Here is a 17,343-nt window from a genome sequence, read left to right on the forward strand (position 1 = left end):
TAATCACGCATGCTGCTCGCCTCCGTTCTTCCTCGTGTCCTTCCGAAGTGAAAGCTTGCAGTGATGGCCAATTTTCCGATGTAGTCCGAAGCCAGGCGGGTCCTTCCCACCAAAGTTGGTTGTCGATAATTTCCTCCGGCCAGATTCCCCGTGAAATTTGGTCTGCCGGATTCTGTTCTCCGGGCACGTGTCGCCAATGACAATTTTCCGTGGATGCTTGCACCTTCGATACGCGATTTGCCACAAATGTAGCCCATGTTAGGGGTGGGGCGTGTAGCCACCGCAAAACGGTCGTAGAGTCCACCCAGAAGAAACATTCTCCAGTGAAGCGGATCGAAGCCTTGATTTTGGTGTATAGTTCCGATGCTAGTAGAGCACCGCAGAGCTCAAGCCTAGGGATTGATTGAGCCTTCAAGGGTGCAACTCTCGATCTCGACGATAGTAGAGCAACCTTAATCCTTCCTTCTGCATCTTCGCTCCGTAGGTAGGCGCAGACGCCGAAAGCCTTCTCGGAAGCGTCTGAGAACAGGTGTAGTTGGATGTTGATTGGATTCGGTATGGTGACCAGTCTCTCAATGCGAAGCTCGTTCAATACAGAAAGTTGTTGATAGAACCGGACCCATTCTTCTGCTACCTTCGGAGGGAGCTTGGCATCCCATGCCAACTGGTGATTGTTTTCATCCTGCAGGCGCCACAGTAGTTGCATGACGATTTTTGCCTTTGTGATCACCGCGCCGACGAGTCCTAAGGGATCGAAAAGAGTGGCAATTTCTGACAAAACCTTCCTCTTGGTAATTACGGCATCCTCTGTTATCGGGGTGATTCGAAATTTGAACCGGAAAGTGTCGGTATTGGGCATCCAAACCAAGCCCAACGTCTTGATCGTCGAATCTGGGTCCAAATGAATTCCGTCCGTCGTCTGAATCGCCCGATTTTCAGCTGGTAGGTCTTCCAAGACTGATTCGCAGTTGGAAGCGAATTTCCGCAGGACGAATCCTCCTCTTCGTAGTAGTTCCTGCAGCTGGATCCTCAACTCCTTGGCAACAATCGGGTCATCCGCACCGGTAATGGCGTCGTCCATATAAAAATCTTCCTTGACGGCCTTGGCCGCCAGCGGGAGTTCCTCCGCTTCATCCGTGGCGAGTTGCACCAGGGCTCTGGTGGCAAGAAAAGGAGCAGGCTTGGTGCCGTAGGTTACGGTGGACAGTTCATATGTAGCTAGCGGTTTGTCTGGGCTCGACCTCTACAAAATCGATTGAAGACGGCAATCCTCCGGGCAGACCTCTATCTGCCGAAACATTTTTTCTATATCGGCCACTAGGATGATCTGACGAGTCCGGCTTCGCAGTATTATCGACCGCAAATCGTCCTGAATCACAGGACCTGCGAGCAACCCGTCGTTGAGGGAAAATCCTGACGCTGTTTGAGCCGAAGCGTCAAATACAACCCTCACCTTTGTGGTTGTGCTATCCTCCTTCACAACTGGATGATGTGGGAGGTAGCACCGACCTTCTTCCGTTTCGGTGTCTCCAACCAATCGCATATGTCCCAGAGCTTCGTATTCGGCCATGAAGGCGCAGTATTCCTCCCGTAGCTTCTCATCTCTAGTCAATCGCCGCTAAAACTGGAAAAACCTCCTTTCCACGATCGTTTTGGAACTGCCCAGCTTGACTAAAACCTCCTCATTCTTGGGCAATGACACCACATATCGACCAGACACATTTCGTCGCACCGTCTCCGCAAAATGGGCTTCGCACCTGGCTTCCTCGGGAGAATGATTATTCTCCGATCCAACTTCTTCGCATTTCCAAAACCGTTCGAGAATTTCGTCGAGCCGACTGGAGACCGCAACATCACACAGGACAGATTGGATTGGACCGTTGACCGAATATCTGCCTGTTACCACCCATCCGAAGACGGAGTCGACCAACGATGGTAGATTGTCACCCAACCGAATGCGGCGACCAGAAACGAAGAACTCGAAAAATGATTCCGCCCCTAGCAGAAGATCGATTCGTTCCCCTTTGAGGAAATCCGGATCCGCCAGTTGAATCCCCTTGGGTATGTCCCACATGCTGGTATCGACCACCGCGGTAGACACCTGTGCTGCAATTTTTGGAAGAACGTAGATTTCCATCGGTTGGTTGTAGTTTGTGACCCGTGATTGTACCAGGACTGTAACCCTTCCTTGGACCTTGGATGCCACCCCTTGGATACCAATAACCTCTACCGTACTGGCTTCCTCCTTGACAGCCAGCATTTTCCTCAGCCGTCTGCTAATTAAATTGCATTCGGCTGCACTATCCAGTAGCGCTCTAGCATGCACCTTGTTGCCCTTGTCGTCTTCCAGCACCACGACTGCAGTGAGTAGAACGACACCCGTTGTTGACGCTGTGGCTGTGTTGCAAATTTTCGCTCCGGTCGTTGCCAGGTTAACGACCTTTGAGGTAGTTGGTTCTGGGGTTGATTCTGTTGTAGTAGTGGTTGATTCGGGTTTCTCATTCGTCTTCACTTCGGCTATCTTCCCCTTAAAACACACGAGTGAGTGATGTCTCGCTCTACAGTGCCGACAGGAAAACTTAGACGAACAATCCTTTGCTTGGTGACCCCGCCGAAAGCAATTTCGGCAAAGAGAATTGCTCCGAAGTACTCCATCCCGATCCGAAACAGCCATTTTCAGAAACTGAGGGCACTGGTACAGCAAATGTGTCTCTGGGCAGACGATGCATTTGCTCGGTGATGATGATTGGAACGTAGCGTTGCAGGATTTTACCGCCGAAACCTTTTTCGGCAGTTTGGAATGTCCGAGTTCCACCTTCTGTTCCGGCGCCTTGCCAGGGAGAGCTTCCAGAATCCTTAAGCGACGTTGGAGAAAATCCGTGAGGTCCTTTAGGGTGTCCGTTTGTTGTTCGGACGAATGTTCCTCCCAGCTTCTCCGGGTGGTGCTGTCCAACCGAGATGTCAATACATGCACCAACATCAGATCCTTGTAGTCCGCCTTGTTGGCGACGACTTGATCGAGGGATCTTACAGTCTTCTCGAAGGCATCTAGGAGAGACTGTAGCTCGGATGCAGTTTCCTTCTTAACCGTAGGCAGCTCGAAGAGGGCCTGTACCTGACGTTTCCGAAGAACCTTGGAATTGGTGAACCGTTGTGTGAGGAGATCCCATGCCACATTATAGTTTGCTGCGGTAAGGGGGAGAGAATCGATCACGGCTAATGCTTCCCCTTCCAACTGGCTTCGAAGGTAATGGAATTTTTCTACGGCAGGGAGGTCCACCTGCCAGTGGATAAGCGAGGTGTAAAGGTCGCGAAACGTGAGCCATTCATCTAATTTACCGCCAAACTTGGGAAGCGAGATCTGCGGTAATCGTACGTGAGGGGTAGAACCGAAGGAGGTATTAGGGGTAGAAGTAGACGGAGTGTTTTGTGCCGGCTCGTTCTTTTCCAATAGGAAAGTTTTCAGTGTGAAGAATCGGTTTTCGAAATCAAGCCGATCTTTCACGTAGGCTTCGGGATCGTCGGGTGAATCGTCGTGGGCTACGATGTTGTCGATGACCTCGTTCATCTGATCCCACAGGCAATCCAGCTTGTTCAGTCGCACGGAGACTTCCAAAGGCTTCGTGTTGGCCGTGTATTTCTCCATGAACGTGTACAAGTTCGTGAACGTCGTTTGTAGTCCTCGGAGTCGCGCCTGTAGTGTCCGCAGTGGTATTTTCCGTTTCGACATGATGACCCTCGAAAAATAAGACCAAGTAGCGAAGCTTGGGGAGTCTAAAGTGCTTGGAGAGCTAATTACCTGTTAGCTCTTAAATCGAGCCTTGATTATTTCTTTAAAGATGCTCCACGAACAATCAGCAACGATGATCAGTGGCGATGGGGTGCTACTGCAGTAGCGGCTAAATCACCCAAGCGGATGGATGATCTTCGATGAGGTTAGGATGCTCAGCAAACACTGGTAAGTTGACAGCCAATCACTTCCGATCTGATGTGCGAGCCAGCGATCACCAGCCAGGGCGTGCCGTGCCGGTGGGTGGGAAAATGCTCCGTTTCCACAAACGGACCTTGGGTAGGAAAACTGCTATTTGATACCGGGCGGTGGGTGCACGTATAGCCGGCGTCGTCGTCGTCGTCGAAATACGATAATATAATTAATTGTTCCACCTAATCCAATAAAAAGACCACGAGCAGTACCGAGAGATGGACAGTAATTTTGTTGGAAATTCACTCACCTATTAAAGGCAAGTGATATGCCTTGTATTGAACAAAATTCTGCCAACTGGAACCGACGCTTTCAAATAAGATGGCGCCCCTTAGCTCGCAATTAAATGGGATTTGGGTGACTGCGTTGGCGAACCGTAGACCTTTGGTGTCCTACCGGATGGGTTTCCTTCAACCATCCGGCTCGAAGGACCACTTGTTCGATAGCTGGACTGGTTCCCTACGATTTGGCCTCCCTGAAACGTGCCAAAACGCAGTGCTTTCCGGGGCAATTGCGGGGGTGGATTTGGTGCCAACCAGCTTGGTGAAATCTGCACCGTTTCTCGCGGTCTTTTCGGCGTAGCACAGTAAAACTCGCGGTTTAGAGAAACACTGCACTACACTAAACGTTTTATTAAACTACTAAACTTAACTTATTACAAAAAAAACGGTAAAGAACAAACGTACTCGACGCGACCTGCCCGGGTAACAGTTTTCTATATAACTAAATCTAATGGGCAATTCCGCGCAAATCGGCAGATCGTTATCGCCGTTGGTGGTAGCTGTCGGTTGGTAGCCACTAGCCGAGGGGATGCTCAATGTAGCTTACCTTGAACTCCGACAAGGTAAGATGAATTCCTGGAGGAACCCCAAAAAAACTCCTCGAGAAGATTCTGCTGATATTATTCCTAAAGGTTTTTTTAGAAATATTTGAAGAAATACATAAAGGAATAGTTGCACAAACTTCTGTTGCAATCTGTAGCAATTGAAGGAATTTCCTAAAGAGTCCCTGAAAGAATCCTTGGAGAAATTTGTGATCGCATTTTTGATAAAACCTGGGAACTAGTTTCAAGATAAAGCTTCTGCGAAATTACTTTAGAAGTGTCTGAAGAAGACCCAAAGAAAATGCCGGAGGGAATTTCTGAAAAAAAAATATGTGAAGGATTCCAAATAAAGACATGAACAGAAATGCATTCAACCTGGAGGAATCTTTAGAGGAATTCATGCTAAAATCATTCTTGGAAATCCTGTGAGAATTCTCTTCATATTAAAATTCCGGAAGAAGTACATGTGAAGGACTGTACCTTAAAATATTCTAGGAGGATTCTCTAGAAGAATTCTTGGTGAACGGCTGAATTATAGGAAAAATTTCTGAAAAAATTATTTACCCTATTATAGTCCTGCATTCACAGTAAAACCGCTCAGCACTAAAATGTGTAAGACCTACTCATAAATGTATAGTTTCCATACCACTCATAAAATGTGTAAGAGTTACACATTCACAAAATCTGCTCCTGCGTCCACACAATCGTTAAAGTTGCATTTTTTTTTGTATGGAAATCTTGCTAGGTCTACTGATGACCTTGGCGAACCAAAAAATATAGCCATTTCGCAACTAGAATAGTGTACGAGCAGATTTTGTGAATGTGTAACTCTTACACATTTTATAAGTGGTATGGAAATTATGCATTTATGAGTAGGTCTTACACATTTTAGTGCTGAGCAGTTTTAGCGTGTTGAGGTTGTTATGACCCAGACAGACAAGCTGAGCGTGCATTACGTCATCGAGGTGTGCGTCTACCAATGTACGAAGAAGGTTAATGGAGGAGTTTTCCCGGAATACTTAATTCTGAAGTGCAATCTTGAAGTCATTTTTACACTAAGGGTTATTACTAAGATTTTGAGGGAGGAAGTATTACCGGATGAAAGGATGGAAGGTGTCGTGTGTCCCATCTACAAAAAGGGCGACAAGTTGGACTGCGGGAGCTACCGCGCGAACACACTACTGAGCGCTACCTACAAAATACGCTCTCAATTCTTATGCCGCCGTCTATCACCGATTGCTTGTGGGGCAGTTGTGAGAGTTTGTGGGGCAATATCAGGCTGGATTCATGGGTGAACGCGCTACAGCGGATCAGATATTCGCCATCCGCCTGGTGTTGCAGAAATACCGCGAATACAACGTGTCCACACATCTCTTGTTCATCGATTTTAAATCGGCGTATGATACAATCGAGCGAGACCAGCTATGGCAGTATTGGCAGATTATGCATAAATACGGATTCCCAGATAAAAATATATGATTGATCAAGGCGAGTGTATGGATCGAGTGATGTGCGTAGTTCGAGTACCAGAGACACACTCGAGTCCCTTCGAATCTCGCAGTGGGTTACGGCAAGGTGATTGTCTTTCGTGCTTGCTGATTAAAATCGGCTTAGAAGGTTAGGAGAGCAGGGATAAACACAAGTGGTACGATTTTCACGAAGTTCTTTCAGGTGCTTGATTTCGCTGATGATATTAATATTAAGGACTGTTCATTAAAGAAAGTGGACATCTGTTTACCAATAATTTAGTTTTCAAACTAAACAAAAAATTGTGAATTTTTGCTCAGTGTGTAAAAACATTGTTCACTTCGGCAACACACTCAAAGAAAACGGAAAAAGTAAGAAATTTCGAGCGATAGGTCGTATTAGCTTTGCGACTAGCAGATTAATTCTGCACAAATGGTGTTCCAAAAAGTTGTCGTTTCGAGAATTGGCTTACTAATACACTTCCGGGACCGCAATTTTTTTAACGCTAAGCAGGGGACAGTTGTGTCGGATGATGTAGGGTACATCAGAACTGAAAATATTGGGAAAAAGTTTTAGTGTGGCTTAAAGAGTTCTTCGTATTTCACAACGGGAACAATCAACGGTGAAAATAACAGAAAGGAATGCATCAAAAAACGACTTCTACTTATCTACCGAAAACATACGGATCCTCTTTTGTTTTAGGTGGATCTGGCATCCGCTTATTACGCTTCTTCTACACTAGAGATGCTCAATACGGAAAAAGTCGATTTTGTCGAAAAATGGCAAAATCCACAAAACTTCTCTGAACAGCGTCCTGTGGAAAGATACTGGACAATAATTTAGCGGCATCTTAAGAAAGATGGAAGAGAAGCAAGCTCTGTTGATTGGTTCAAAAAAATTTGGCCTGCGGCACAACGAAGAGTTACGGAGAAAGTTGTGCAGAATCTAATGGGAGGTGTCAAGAGGAAAGTCCGAGCGTTCTTCCGAAAAGCGAAGTAAATGTTCAAACTCACGTGAATTTGGCCACATGTATGTTGATTGTCATTTATAAAAAAATAAACTTATGAATTTGTTCGAAAATACATATTTTCTATTGAAAAACAGGTGTCCACTTTCTTTAATGAACAGTCCTTATAGCTCGTAAATTTGAGACGATGACGGAAACGTACATCCGACTAGTGTGAAGCTAGGGGAATCGGATTAGTCATTAATGTGTCGGAGACAAAGTACACGGTTGCAAAGAGATGCAGGGAGGATTTAACGCGCCCGCCACCCCGAATCTCTATCAATGGTGATGTTGCGGGAGGTGCTGGTAGCCGACTCTTTCAGCAGAATTAAGACGAGTATTTGTCTTTATCAGCTACAAAGCTGCAAATCAAGTTTATTTATTTAAAAGGCTTAGTTTATAGTATATCAAACTTACATATTCGGTCACGGAATTAGAGAGCATAATTGGCTCTTATACTGAACACACCTCCTCACAAGTTACTAAGTGTGACTTTACTGGGCTTATGCATTGCAATGTCAATCTGTATTGTTATTGGGGTGTTCAGTTTTCTTAATCTAACATCAACAGAGTATTCAAATTTATGGCTGCGCATCTGTGCGCCACAGGTGATGAAATCGAGGCGGTTGAAGAATTCGTATATTTACTTGGGCTTACTGGTGACCGCCGACAATGACACCAGCAGAGAAATTCAGAGACGATTGTTGCAGGAGATCAAGTTTACTTTGGACTCCGCAGAATTCTACGATCGAATAAAGTTCGTCGCCACGAAGTTATCCGTCTACAAAACCCTGATTAGACTGGTAATCTAGCTGGGCACGAATCATGGACTATACGTGCAGAGTACCAACGCGCCCTTGGAGTTTCCAAACGAAAGGTTTGCGTACCATCTACGCCGGAGTGCAAAAGGAAGACGGGATTTGACGAATGAACTGCGAATTGCATCAGCTTCTGAGAAAACCAACCAGCGATCACACCGCGCAAATCGAGAGGCTACGGTGGGGGATCAGGGCATCAGGATGTCGGATAACAAATCCGATTTAAATGGTTATCAAGATCAACCCGTGTAGCTCGTGCTGGTCAAGAAGATGTGGTGTGCAGTGAACTAAGTGGGTCGATCAAGTGGATAACGATTTGTGGACCCTTTGCAGAGTGCGGGATGGGGGACGCACACCCATAGACCGAGTCGAATGGAGACTTCTACGTACAGCAGAGGACACTCAGGCCGTAGTCTAACCGGCACTGTTAAAGTACAAATACGGTTTAATGTAAACCATTTCCGAAAGCAGTCTTGAACAGAAGACGGCTAATCACAAGACAGACAGCTCCCACTCTATCTGTCTACAGTTGCTAATTTATAATAGGGTTTGTGTTCCATCAGTAATCTCACGCTCCCAATTTCATCCTATTCGAAAACAAGCGATTACGGCACCGATTGATTCCGTTCTTTTTGTTTTCGTGGGTGCTCACTTCTAACAAAAAATACAAAAATAAGAAACAAAACAAACAGCGCTTCAATCCTTTGTTTTTCGTAGGATGAAAATGGGAGCCACATGCTTAATAAGGGAACCAATACCCTATACGAAGACCAGGAATCTTGCTGAATATCAGCGCGTTTACCGCAATCAATGATCATCATGACATGATCTCAAGAAATCGATTTTTTTTCCTGTCCACGCCACAATTTTTGTTGTCTAGATACCTTTTTGCACGATTGCTCTTTAATCACAACCTGCTTGCAATTCAATTTGCGGTTTCGCATATGATGAGTATCGACTCAATCCAACCATATCTAAGTAGATATCAAATTAACCTCCCTAATCTTCTGTTTGGTTTGGTAGAATTTAAATTGAAGATAATTAATTACTGCCGGGTATAGGTAGGTGCCCACTAACGGTTCGTGAGGATCACCTTGGTTTCGGTCACTGACTGACTGAGGGTGATCATCACTTGATTGAATGAGTTTGAAAATCTGAATATGTAGCTACATATCATTCACCGATCCTCATCGTGTGGTGCAATTGTGACTGATTAATCAATGCCGCTGCCGTGGTCGATAAAGTGCGGCGTGTTGTTCGCAATTGTGGTCTTGTAAATATAAAAATCTTTGAGGCAAAATTGGTCTTGGATGGATGATTGACATCAATTGATAGAGATGTTTTCACAACACCATACAACGAATGCGCACCGCTGGCTGTTGCGGCAGCAGCATTTGTTCAACCGTAAGAGATCAACTGATTGATTATCACCAATTGCGGTTCAATTTATCGAATTGAGCCTGATATTTCTTGTCAGCAATTTTGTGCACTATAAAACAGTAATAAAACTAATCATATTTAGCAATTTGAAATGGGGATGTTTGGTCGTGCGTGAGCTGGATTCAATCTAATTAACACTCTTGTTTCTCCTCCTTGCAGCGTTCCAATCTTCAAAAACCTCCCGGAGGACACCCTCGGCAAAATTTCGGACGTGCTGGAAGAGTGCTACTACCAGAAGGGCGACTACATTATCCGCCAGGGGGCACGTGGCGACACCTTCTTCATCATCTCCAAGGGTCAGGTGCGCGTGACGATCCGACAGCCGGACACCCAGGAGGAAAAGTTCATCCGCACCCTTGGCAAGGGCGACTTCTTCGGCGAGAAAGCACTGCAAGGGTAAGCTTGGATGATGGTAATCGTTATGACGGATGGGCTCTCTAAATCTACACGTTATTTTTTTTTTACTCACCGCAGGGATGATTTGCGAACGGCCAACATCATTTGCGACTCGCCCGAAGGGGTCACCTGTTTGGTCATCGATCGCGACACGTTCAACCAGCTGATCTCCAATCTGGATGAAATTAGGAACCGCTACAACGACGACGCCGTCAGTGAAAAGAAGAAGTAAGTATATTATGTTGATGAGCATAGCTCGGAGCTTTTAATTGTTAGGATGGTAATTTTATGTCTAATCGAAAGCATTCTCACATAAGGAGTCGTGAGTATATCTGCTCTTAAAATTGATTTGATCAGCTTAATGAAAAACCAATATTTCCACTAGGATCTACGAGGAGTTCCGGGATGTTCGACTATCGGATCTACGCGTGATCGCCACGCTCGGCGTGGGAGGTTTTGGACGCGTTGAGCTGGTGCAGTTAGCCCAGGACAAGGCACGATCGTTTGCCCTGAAGCAGATGAAGAAGTCGCAGATCGTCGAGACCCGTCAGCAGCAGCACATCATGTCCGAAAAGGAGATCATGAGCGAGGCCAACTCGGACTTCATCGTGAAACTATTCAAGACGTTCAAGGATCGTAAGTATCTGTACATGCTGATGGAGAGCTGCCTGGGCGGTGAACTGTGGACGATTCTGCGCGATCGTGGACACTTCGATGATGGAACGACACGGTTCTACACGGCTTGTGTGGTGGAGGCGTTCGATTATCTGCACTCGCGTAACATCATCTATCGGGATTTGAAACCGGAGAACCTTCTGTTGGACGTATCTGGCTACGTGAAACTGGTCGATTTCGGTTTCGCCAAGAAGCTTCAATCAGGTAGAATCACGTTCAACATTTGGAAAATCATGATTGGAGAACTATAACTCTTGTATTATTCGCAGGACGTAAAACCTGGACATTCTGTGGAACCCCGGAGTACGTAGCACCGGAAGTGATCCTCAACAGGGGTCATGACATCAGTGCGGACTATTGGTCACTAGGCGTGTTAATGTTTGAACTTTTAACCGGTAAGTTACATGCATTGTTTTGCTCATCATCACATTTAAGATAAGATATAATCAACAATACTTGGTTTGTGGCTACCGCTCAGTCCTGGGTTCACCGGAGATTGCAGCGAGCTCGTGGTTCATCCTTCTCCGCCGCCCACCGTTTTCCTGCACATTGCCGAAGATCGTCCTTAGCACGCGTCGCTCTAAAACCCAGAGTGCTTGTATATCCTCCTCGAGCATGGTTCATGTCTCGTGTCCGTAGAGGACCACCGGTCTTATTAGCGTTTTGTACAGATGCATTTGGTGCGTGAGTGAATCTTTTCAGACCGCAGCTTCTTCTGAAGCCAGTAGTAGGCCTGACTTACGCTGATGATGCGCCTTCGAATTTCACGACTCACGTTGTTGTCAGCCATCAGTAAGGATCCGAGGTAGACGAATTCCTCTACCACCTCGAAAGTATCCCCGTCTATCGTAACATTACTACCCAGACGGATCCGGTCGTGTTTGGTTCCGCCCACCAGCATATACTTTGTTTTTGAGGCATTCACCACCAGCCCGACCTTTGCTGCTTCGCGTTTGAGGCGGGTGTACAGCTTTGCCACCGTTCTGAATGTTATGGCGATAATGTCCACGCCGTCCGCAAAGCAAACAAATTGACCGAATTTTGTGAAATTCGTTCCCCGGCTGTTGAAACCAGCTCGTCGCATCACACCTTCTAGAGCAATGTTTCCCAAACTTTTAGGAGGTATCGCCCCCTTAGAGCTTCAAAAAAATATTTCCGCCCCCCCCCCCTAGGTGCGATTTTATTTTTTTCTTTAATAGAAGGCTGAAACTGTGCTTAGCTAAAGCCTTTAAAAGCGCTACTGTGGCAAATCTAGCAGTGCCATTCAGTGTATCTATATCTGTGTCACTCTCATTTTCATTAAATTGTTTTGTAAATGCGTTGATTTTTCGCATTTGAAAAAAAATGTAGTGAATTTTCTTCGTACTTACGAAAAAATTGAAATCGTGTTTATGCCTACTTCTCATACCGTTGTTAATTGAACATTTATTAATCGAAATAGAACGAACTGTAAACACATATGAACACTCGATATTCCTACCAGATGTTTTATCATTATCATTTTTAAAAGGACATTTTCAACAACTGAGAGTAAATGTTTGGTCACAAGTAGAGAAATAATACTGGTGGAGAATTTGAAAACAATTATAAACATTTGTTATGTGAAAGTGCAACTCAGAAAAATATCGGTGTGTTGCCGAGGGCTGAAAATCTCGATAATAAAGAAAAATAATAATAATAAATATTGGTGTATTTTCAAATGTAATTACGTATCTCCAGATTCAAATCAACGAGCTTTGTATAAATTTGAATGCTTTCTGTGTTTTAAAAAAATATCAAATAAATAAATATGCAGCATTCATGACTAGATTTAAATGGAATATTTAAATGGAATTTTACGCAGAATTTTTGGAATGTTTTCAAATTAACTTCAGTAAAGTTTGGAATACCTCCGAGAAGCTTCTCTGAAATATTTTCAAACACAGTTGTTTGTAAACACTGTGATACGAATTTAATCAGCAAAATGTTCTAAAATACGTCTGATATTCATGTTTTTGCTTAGAAATTCCATGAAGTCCGCCTACGAGTTGAAATGCAATTTCATCATTCCGCGAAAAAAACTATGTTCTTTTCATAATTTTGACAAAAACTAATCACGATTCACGAATGTTCATTATAGGAGTTTCCAAATATATTTTTATTTAGATTTCCAGAATCACACAAACCCTTCAGAAATACGTGTAGCGGTCTTGTCTAGAAATTTTGCCAAAGAGTCCACATAAATTCCAATAATTCTGTAAGTCTGTAAGTCGATGCTTTTGTTTAATAGTCTCAGCATTTTTTTTATTATCCTAGACAAAACTTGAACTGTAAGCTTGAATGTCAGGGAGTTTTTATGATTCAGTTCACTTTCTCGACTTGTAATTCAATACTTTCGATGTTTTCCAATCAATGAAAAAATCGCCCCCCCTTTTTATTATTTTCGCCCCCCAAATTGTATTTCAAAAATTTTCGCCCCCCTGGGTCTGATTTTCGCCCCCAAGGGGGCGATTTCGCCCACTTTGGGAATCACTGTTCTAGAGCGATGTTGAAGAGTAGGCATGATAGTGCATCATCCTATCGCAGTCCCCGGCGAGATTCAAATGAACTGGATAGTTCACCCGAAACCCTTACGCAGTTCTGCACACCGTCCATCTTTGCTTTTATCAAGTCTAATCAGCTTCCCAGAAAAGCCGTTTCCGTCCATGATTCTCCACACACCAAAAATCGATTGAGGGTTTCAGCAAAATTTTGCTGAATTTTGCCGAGCTGAAAGTTCCAGCAAACATTTTGCTGACTTTCAGCAAAATTTTGCTGATTTGTTCAGTAAACTCTGCTGATCACCAGTAACGACCCTTCAGCACGGCAAAATTCAGCAAAATATTGCTGAAAGCGTTTGGTGTACATAGCCCTGCGTGGTCGATACTGTCGGCATTTCTGGAGGATTTGCCGTACGGCGAAGATCTGTTCCGATGTCGATCGCCCGTCGATGAAGCCGGCTTGATAACTTCCCACGAACTCATTCGTTTTAGGTGACAGACGACAGAAGATGATCTGGAGCTATCCCAGACAGTAGGCAGCACTCAAAATAGTGATCGCTCTGAAGTTCTCACATTCCAAATGATCGCCTTTCTTGTGAATAGGGCAGTTACCCCCGAGGTTACCCCTTTTTTCCACTCCTCCGGTAGCTGTTCGATTGCCCAGATTGCGACTATCAACCGGTGTAGATAGGTGGCCAATTTTTCTGTGCCCATCTTGGTGAGTTCAACTGCGATACCATCCTTACCAGCTGCTTCGCCGTTTATAGCTGCTTTTACTGTACCCCAGCAGTCCTCTGGAGCTCATCGAACTCGCCTTCGTCTGGAAACACTGCCTCGAGAGATTTTGCGTCCACGTTATAGCGCCACGAGAAGTTCTGACTCTGTCTGCTTCGGTGATCTTCAGGTGTAACGACAAGGGAAGCTATTCTAACCCTTTAACGCTCAAGGTGTCTGTAGAGCACCATCACTTTTTGGCGAATCTGACCTAAACCAGTTCACTTCAATATGTTATAGCTGTTCACAGCTCGATTACCTCTAATCGTTCGCACCATGGATCCCGTTCAACAAACCTCCTGCAGTGCTACGATGGTAAACCCGCGGTCCTACAATAGATCGGTGAATATACGAGTGCTCCCGATGAAGTCGAGATATCGGCAGTCCTAAGTACCGAGCTTCGAATCACAAGTCCTGTTTGTTCACTGGTGTCTTTACCAGTGATCTTGGCTCGTATTATCCTGTTGTTGACTTTCCGTTGAAAATCTTCTCTACGGCTGGCACGCAGTATCTTTCCGGAGGACCATGGTACATGGTACTCAACCGCACCTAACCTGGAGAACAGACGCTGAAGCTTGCAGAAACAATCTCCCCTTCCCTGCTGGCAGCATACGTAGCACCAAAGTAGGCTAGTGACCCCAATGGGTTACACAGCCTTTATCGTGCAAACCCATTACCCATAACTGGAATTCTGTTAGACTCTCGTAATCTATGACCATTTATAAATCCTTCCGACCATTCTTACCCACAGGTACTCCTCCCTTCACCGGAGCCGATCCAATGCGCACCTATAACATCATTCTAAAGGGAATTGACGCTATCGAGTTCCCCCGGAACATCACCCGCAATGCCAGTGCCCTCATCAAGAAACTGTGCCGCGACAATCCAACGGAACGATTGGGATACCAACGAGGTGGCATTAGCGAAATTCAGAAACACAAGTAAGGCCTTCACCACACCCTTTCGCCCCCACAACATCCTCACATAACAAACCCTTTCCTCTTCATTCCAGATGGTTCGATGGATTCTACTGGGAAGGTCTACGGAATCGCAGCCTACCGCCGCCGATTCTGCCCAAGGTTCAGAGCGTAGTCGATACCGCCAACTTCGACGATTACCCAGCCGACCCGGACGGTCCGCCACCAGATGATCTTTCCGGATGGGACGAAGACTTCTAGATTATCGGGCCCCTATTCTTCAACTCCTTTCATTCTTCATGTTTCTTCGTTAGGACAGATCAAATTCGGCTTGCCCTCTTTCATCAACCAAACCCCGAAAAAAAAAGAAACCAAGACCGAGACAAGCCTTATTATGTGACTATGTTAGTAGATTTTAGCACATTCGTTCGTATGCTAGTATGTGGAATTTGTCGTGTTGATTCGAATATTACCATCAAGCCCAACAACTATAGTAGATGTATGTACTACGACCTGCAACCACAACGGTAGGAAAGATTCTTCGAGCCATAAATTCAAATTGTGTACACGTGCAAAATGCGGAGGGAAATGTTCTGCTTATAGAAGTAACCCAGCTGATTGACAACGAAAACGATTGGAGGTTGCGTGAGAGATAGATTACTGGAATGTGTCTTCCTAATCATAATTTAACCTGTAAACCATTTTTATAAGAACTATTTATCCTCCTGAAAAGAAAAAGAGAACATTTATCCGTGCTATATTTTTAATGTGTTAAACTTCCAACTTTTGAAAATAAATAAAACCAGAGCCTTTCGCGCACAAAATATCTAACATCCGACAATAAACTTACAAACAGCGATGGCGCGCTGCTCAATCGTAGCTATTCGTTTGACCTTTATGTCATACAATACTTCTCTTGCCTTACGTAAAACGTTGATTTCTTCTTGTCTTTTCCATTGTTATAAAGTAATTTGATTTCTGTTTTTGTATAAAATGTACATAAAACCCATTTTTATTAGAGTCAAACTGGAACGAATCAAAGAAAACAAGTGGATGGCCGAATACAATTTATTAACTTTTATTGTTTTATTTGTTTTTCAAATTCTGGTTATAAATCAGAGATGTCAAGATGGTAACAATTAAAACACACCAACACTTAAACCAGGAGTGTAATTATTAAATCCGAAACATTATGAAGTGATAGTTTACTAAGCAAAGTTGATAAGTCGTACCACTGATTACCACCAATCTTTTTATTATACCTTCTAAGTCGATGTTTATCAGCAAGCACGAATGACCATTGCCTTAACGTAACTCTCTGTGAGCTTCCAAGGGACTCGAGAGTGTCCCTGATACTCCAACTACGTACATCATTCGATCCATCGTCACCAGTTTATCCGGGAACCCGTATTCGTGCATAATCTGCCATAGCTGATCTCGATCGATTTTGTAGTACCTAAGCCAATTTAAAATTGATGAACGTGTGATGAGTGGGCACGTTGTATTCACGGCATTTCTGCAGCACCTGATAGATAGCGACCATTTGGTCCGTTGTGCATTCACCCATGAATCCAGACTGATATTGCCGAGGATATTGTTCCACAAACTCTCTTGCTATTGGTGATAGATGGCGCGGCGGCATCAAAGTTGAGAGAGTACCTTGTAAGCAGCGCTCAGTAGTGTGATCGCGCAGTATACCGCAATTCAGTTTGTCGCCCTTTTTGTAGATGGGACACACGATACCTTTCAAACGCTTCTCCGGTAATATCTCCTCCTCAACCCGCTGTAGTGCTTTCACTCGTGCTTCCCAACCTTATTTTACAAGCTCGCTCGTGAGAAGATTGCCGAGATTGTCGCGGCTATCGCTACTTTCTCCAGAAGACTGAGTTCTGTCTGTTCCGCGCCTGTCTATGACGTGCCTTATTCGCCCTCGTACGGTGTTGCAACAGTCTCGCCCATGCTGCGTTCTTCTCGTTTTTCAACTGTTCACATTCACCGTCGTACCAGAGTCGTTTCTGTGATTCGGAATCGCGAAGCCAAGTGCTGCAGCCGAGGTACTACCTATGGCGAATCGGATGTCCCTCCAATCAATATTCAAGTGCAGCCGCGCCAAGCTGCTCTTTCATTGGTAGTGCCACTGCTAACTGCTGCGCGTAGTCTTGAGCCACTTCTACGTTACGCAGCTGCTCGATGTTGAGCCGCGGCGTTCGACTTCGACACGTGGTGATAACTGTCGAAAGTTTTGAGCGCATGCATACAGCGACTAAGTAGTGATCCGTTTCTATATTCGCACTGCGGTATGTGCGGACATTGGTTATATCCGAGAAGAATTTACCGTCGATTAGAACGTGGTCGATTTGATTTTCTGTTTGTTGGTCGGGTGATCTCCAGGTGGCTTTGTGGATATCTTTGCGAGGGAAGAAGGTGCTTCGGACTACCATACCACGGGAGGCTGCAAAGTTTACGCATCGCTGGCCGTTATCATTCGATACGGCGTGGTGCAGGCTGTTTCGCCCGATTACCGGT

General features: G+C 44.9%; 1 protein-coding gene across 6 annotated transcripts in view; it reads left to right on the plus strand.

Annotated features, from left to right (window-relative positions):
* Window positions 1-15,978, plus strand: part of LOC109433057 (cGMP-dependent protein kinase, isozyme 2 forms cD4/T1/T3A/T3B) — an 822,160-nt gene extending 806,182 nt beyond the window's left edge. For all 6 annotated transcript variants that reach the window (XM_062851134.1, XM_062851136.1, XM_062851135.1 and 3 more), the window contains 6 exons: window positions 9,696-9,932; window positions 10,011-10,160; window positions 10,318-10,811; window positions 10,877-11,002; window positions 14,652-14,841; window positions 14,913-15,978. In XM_062851134.1, the coding sequence (XP_062707118.1) occupies window positions 9,696-9,932; window positions 10,011-10,160; window positions 10,318-10,811; window positions 10,877-11,002; window positions 14,652-14,841; window positions 14,913-15,078 (1,363 nt within the window). In that variant the 3' untranslated portion in view covers window positions 15,079-15,978. The remainder of the gene's footprint in view (window positions 1-9,695; window positions 9,933-10,010; window positions 10,161-10,317; window positions 10,812-10,876; window positions 11,003-14,651; window positions 14,842-14,912) is intronic.
* The last annotated feature ends 1,365 nt before the right edge of the window (window positions 15,979-17,343 follow it).

This window comes from Aedes albopictus, chromosome 2 (assembly GCF_035046485.1).
Source record: "Aedes albopictus strain Foshan chromosome 2, AalbF5, whole genome shotgun sequence".
Classification (NCBI taxonomy): Eukaryota; Metazoa; Arthropoda; class Insecta; order Diptera; family Culicidae; genus Aedes; species Aedes albopictus.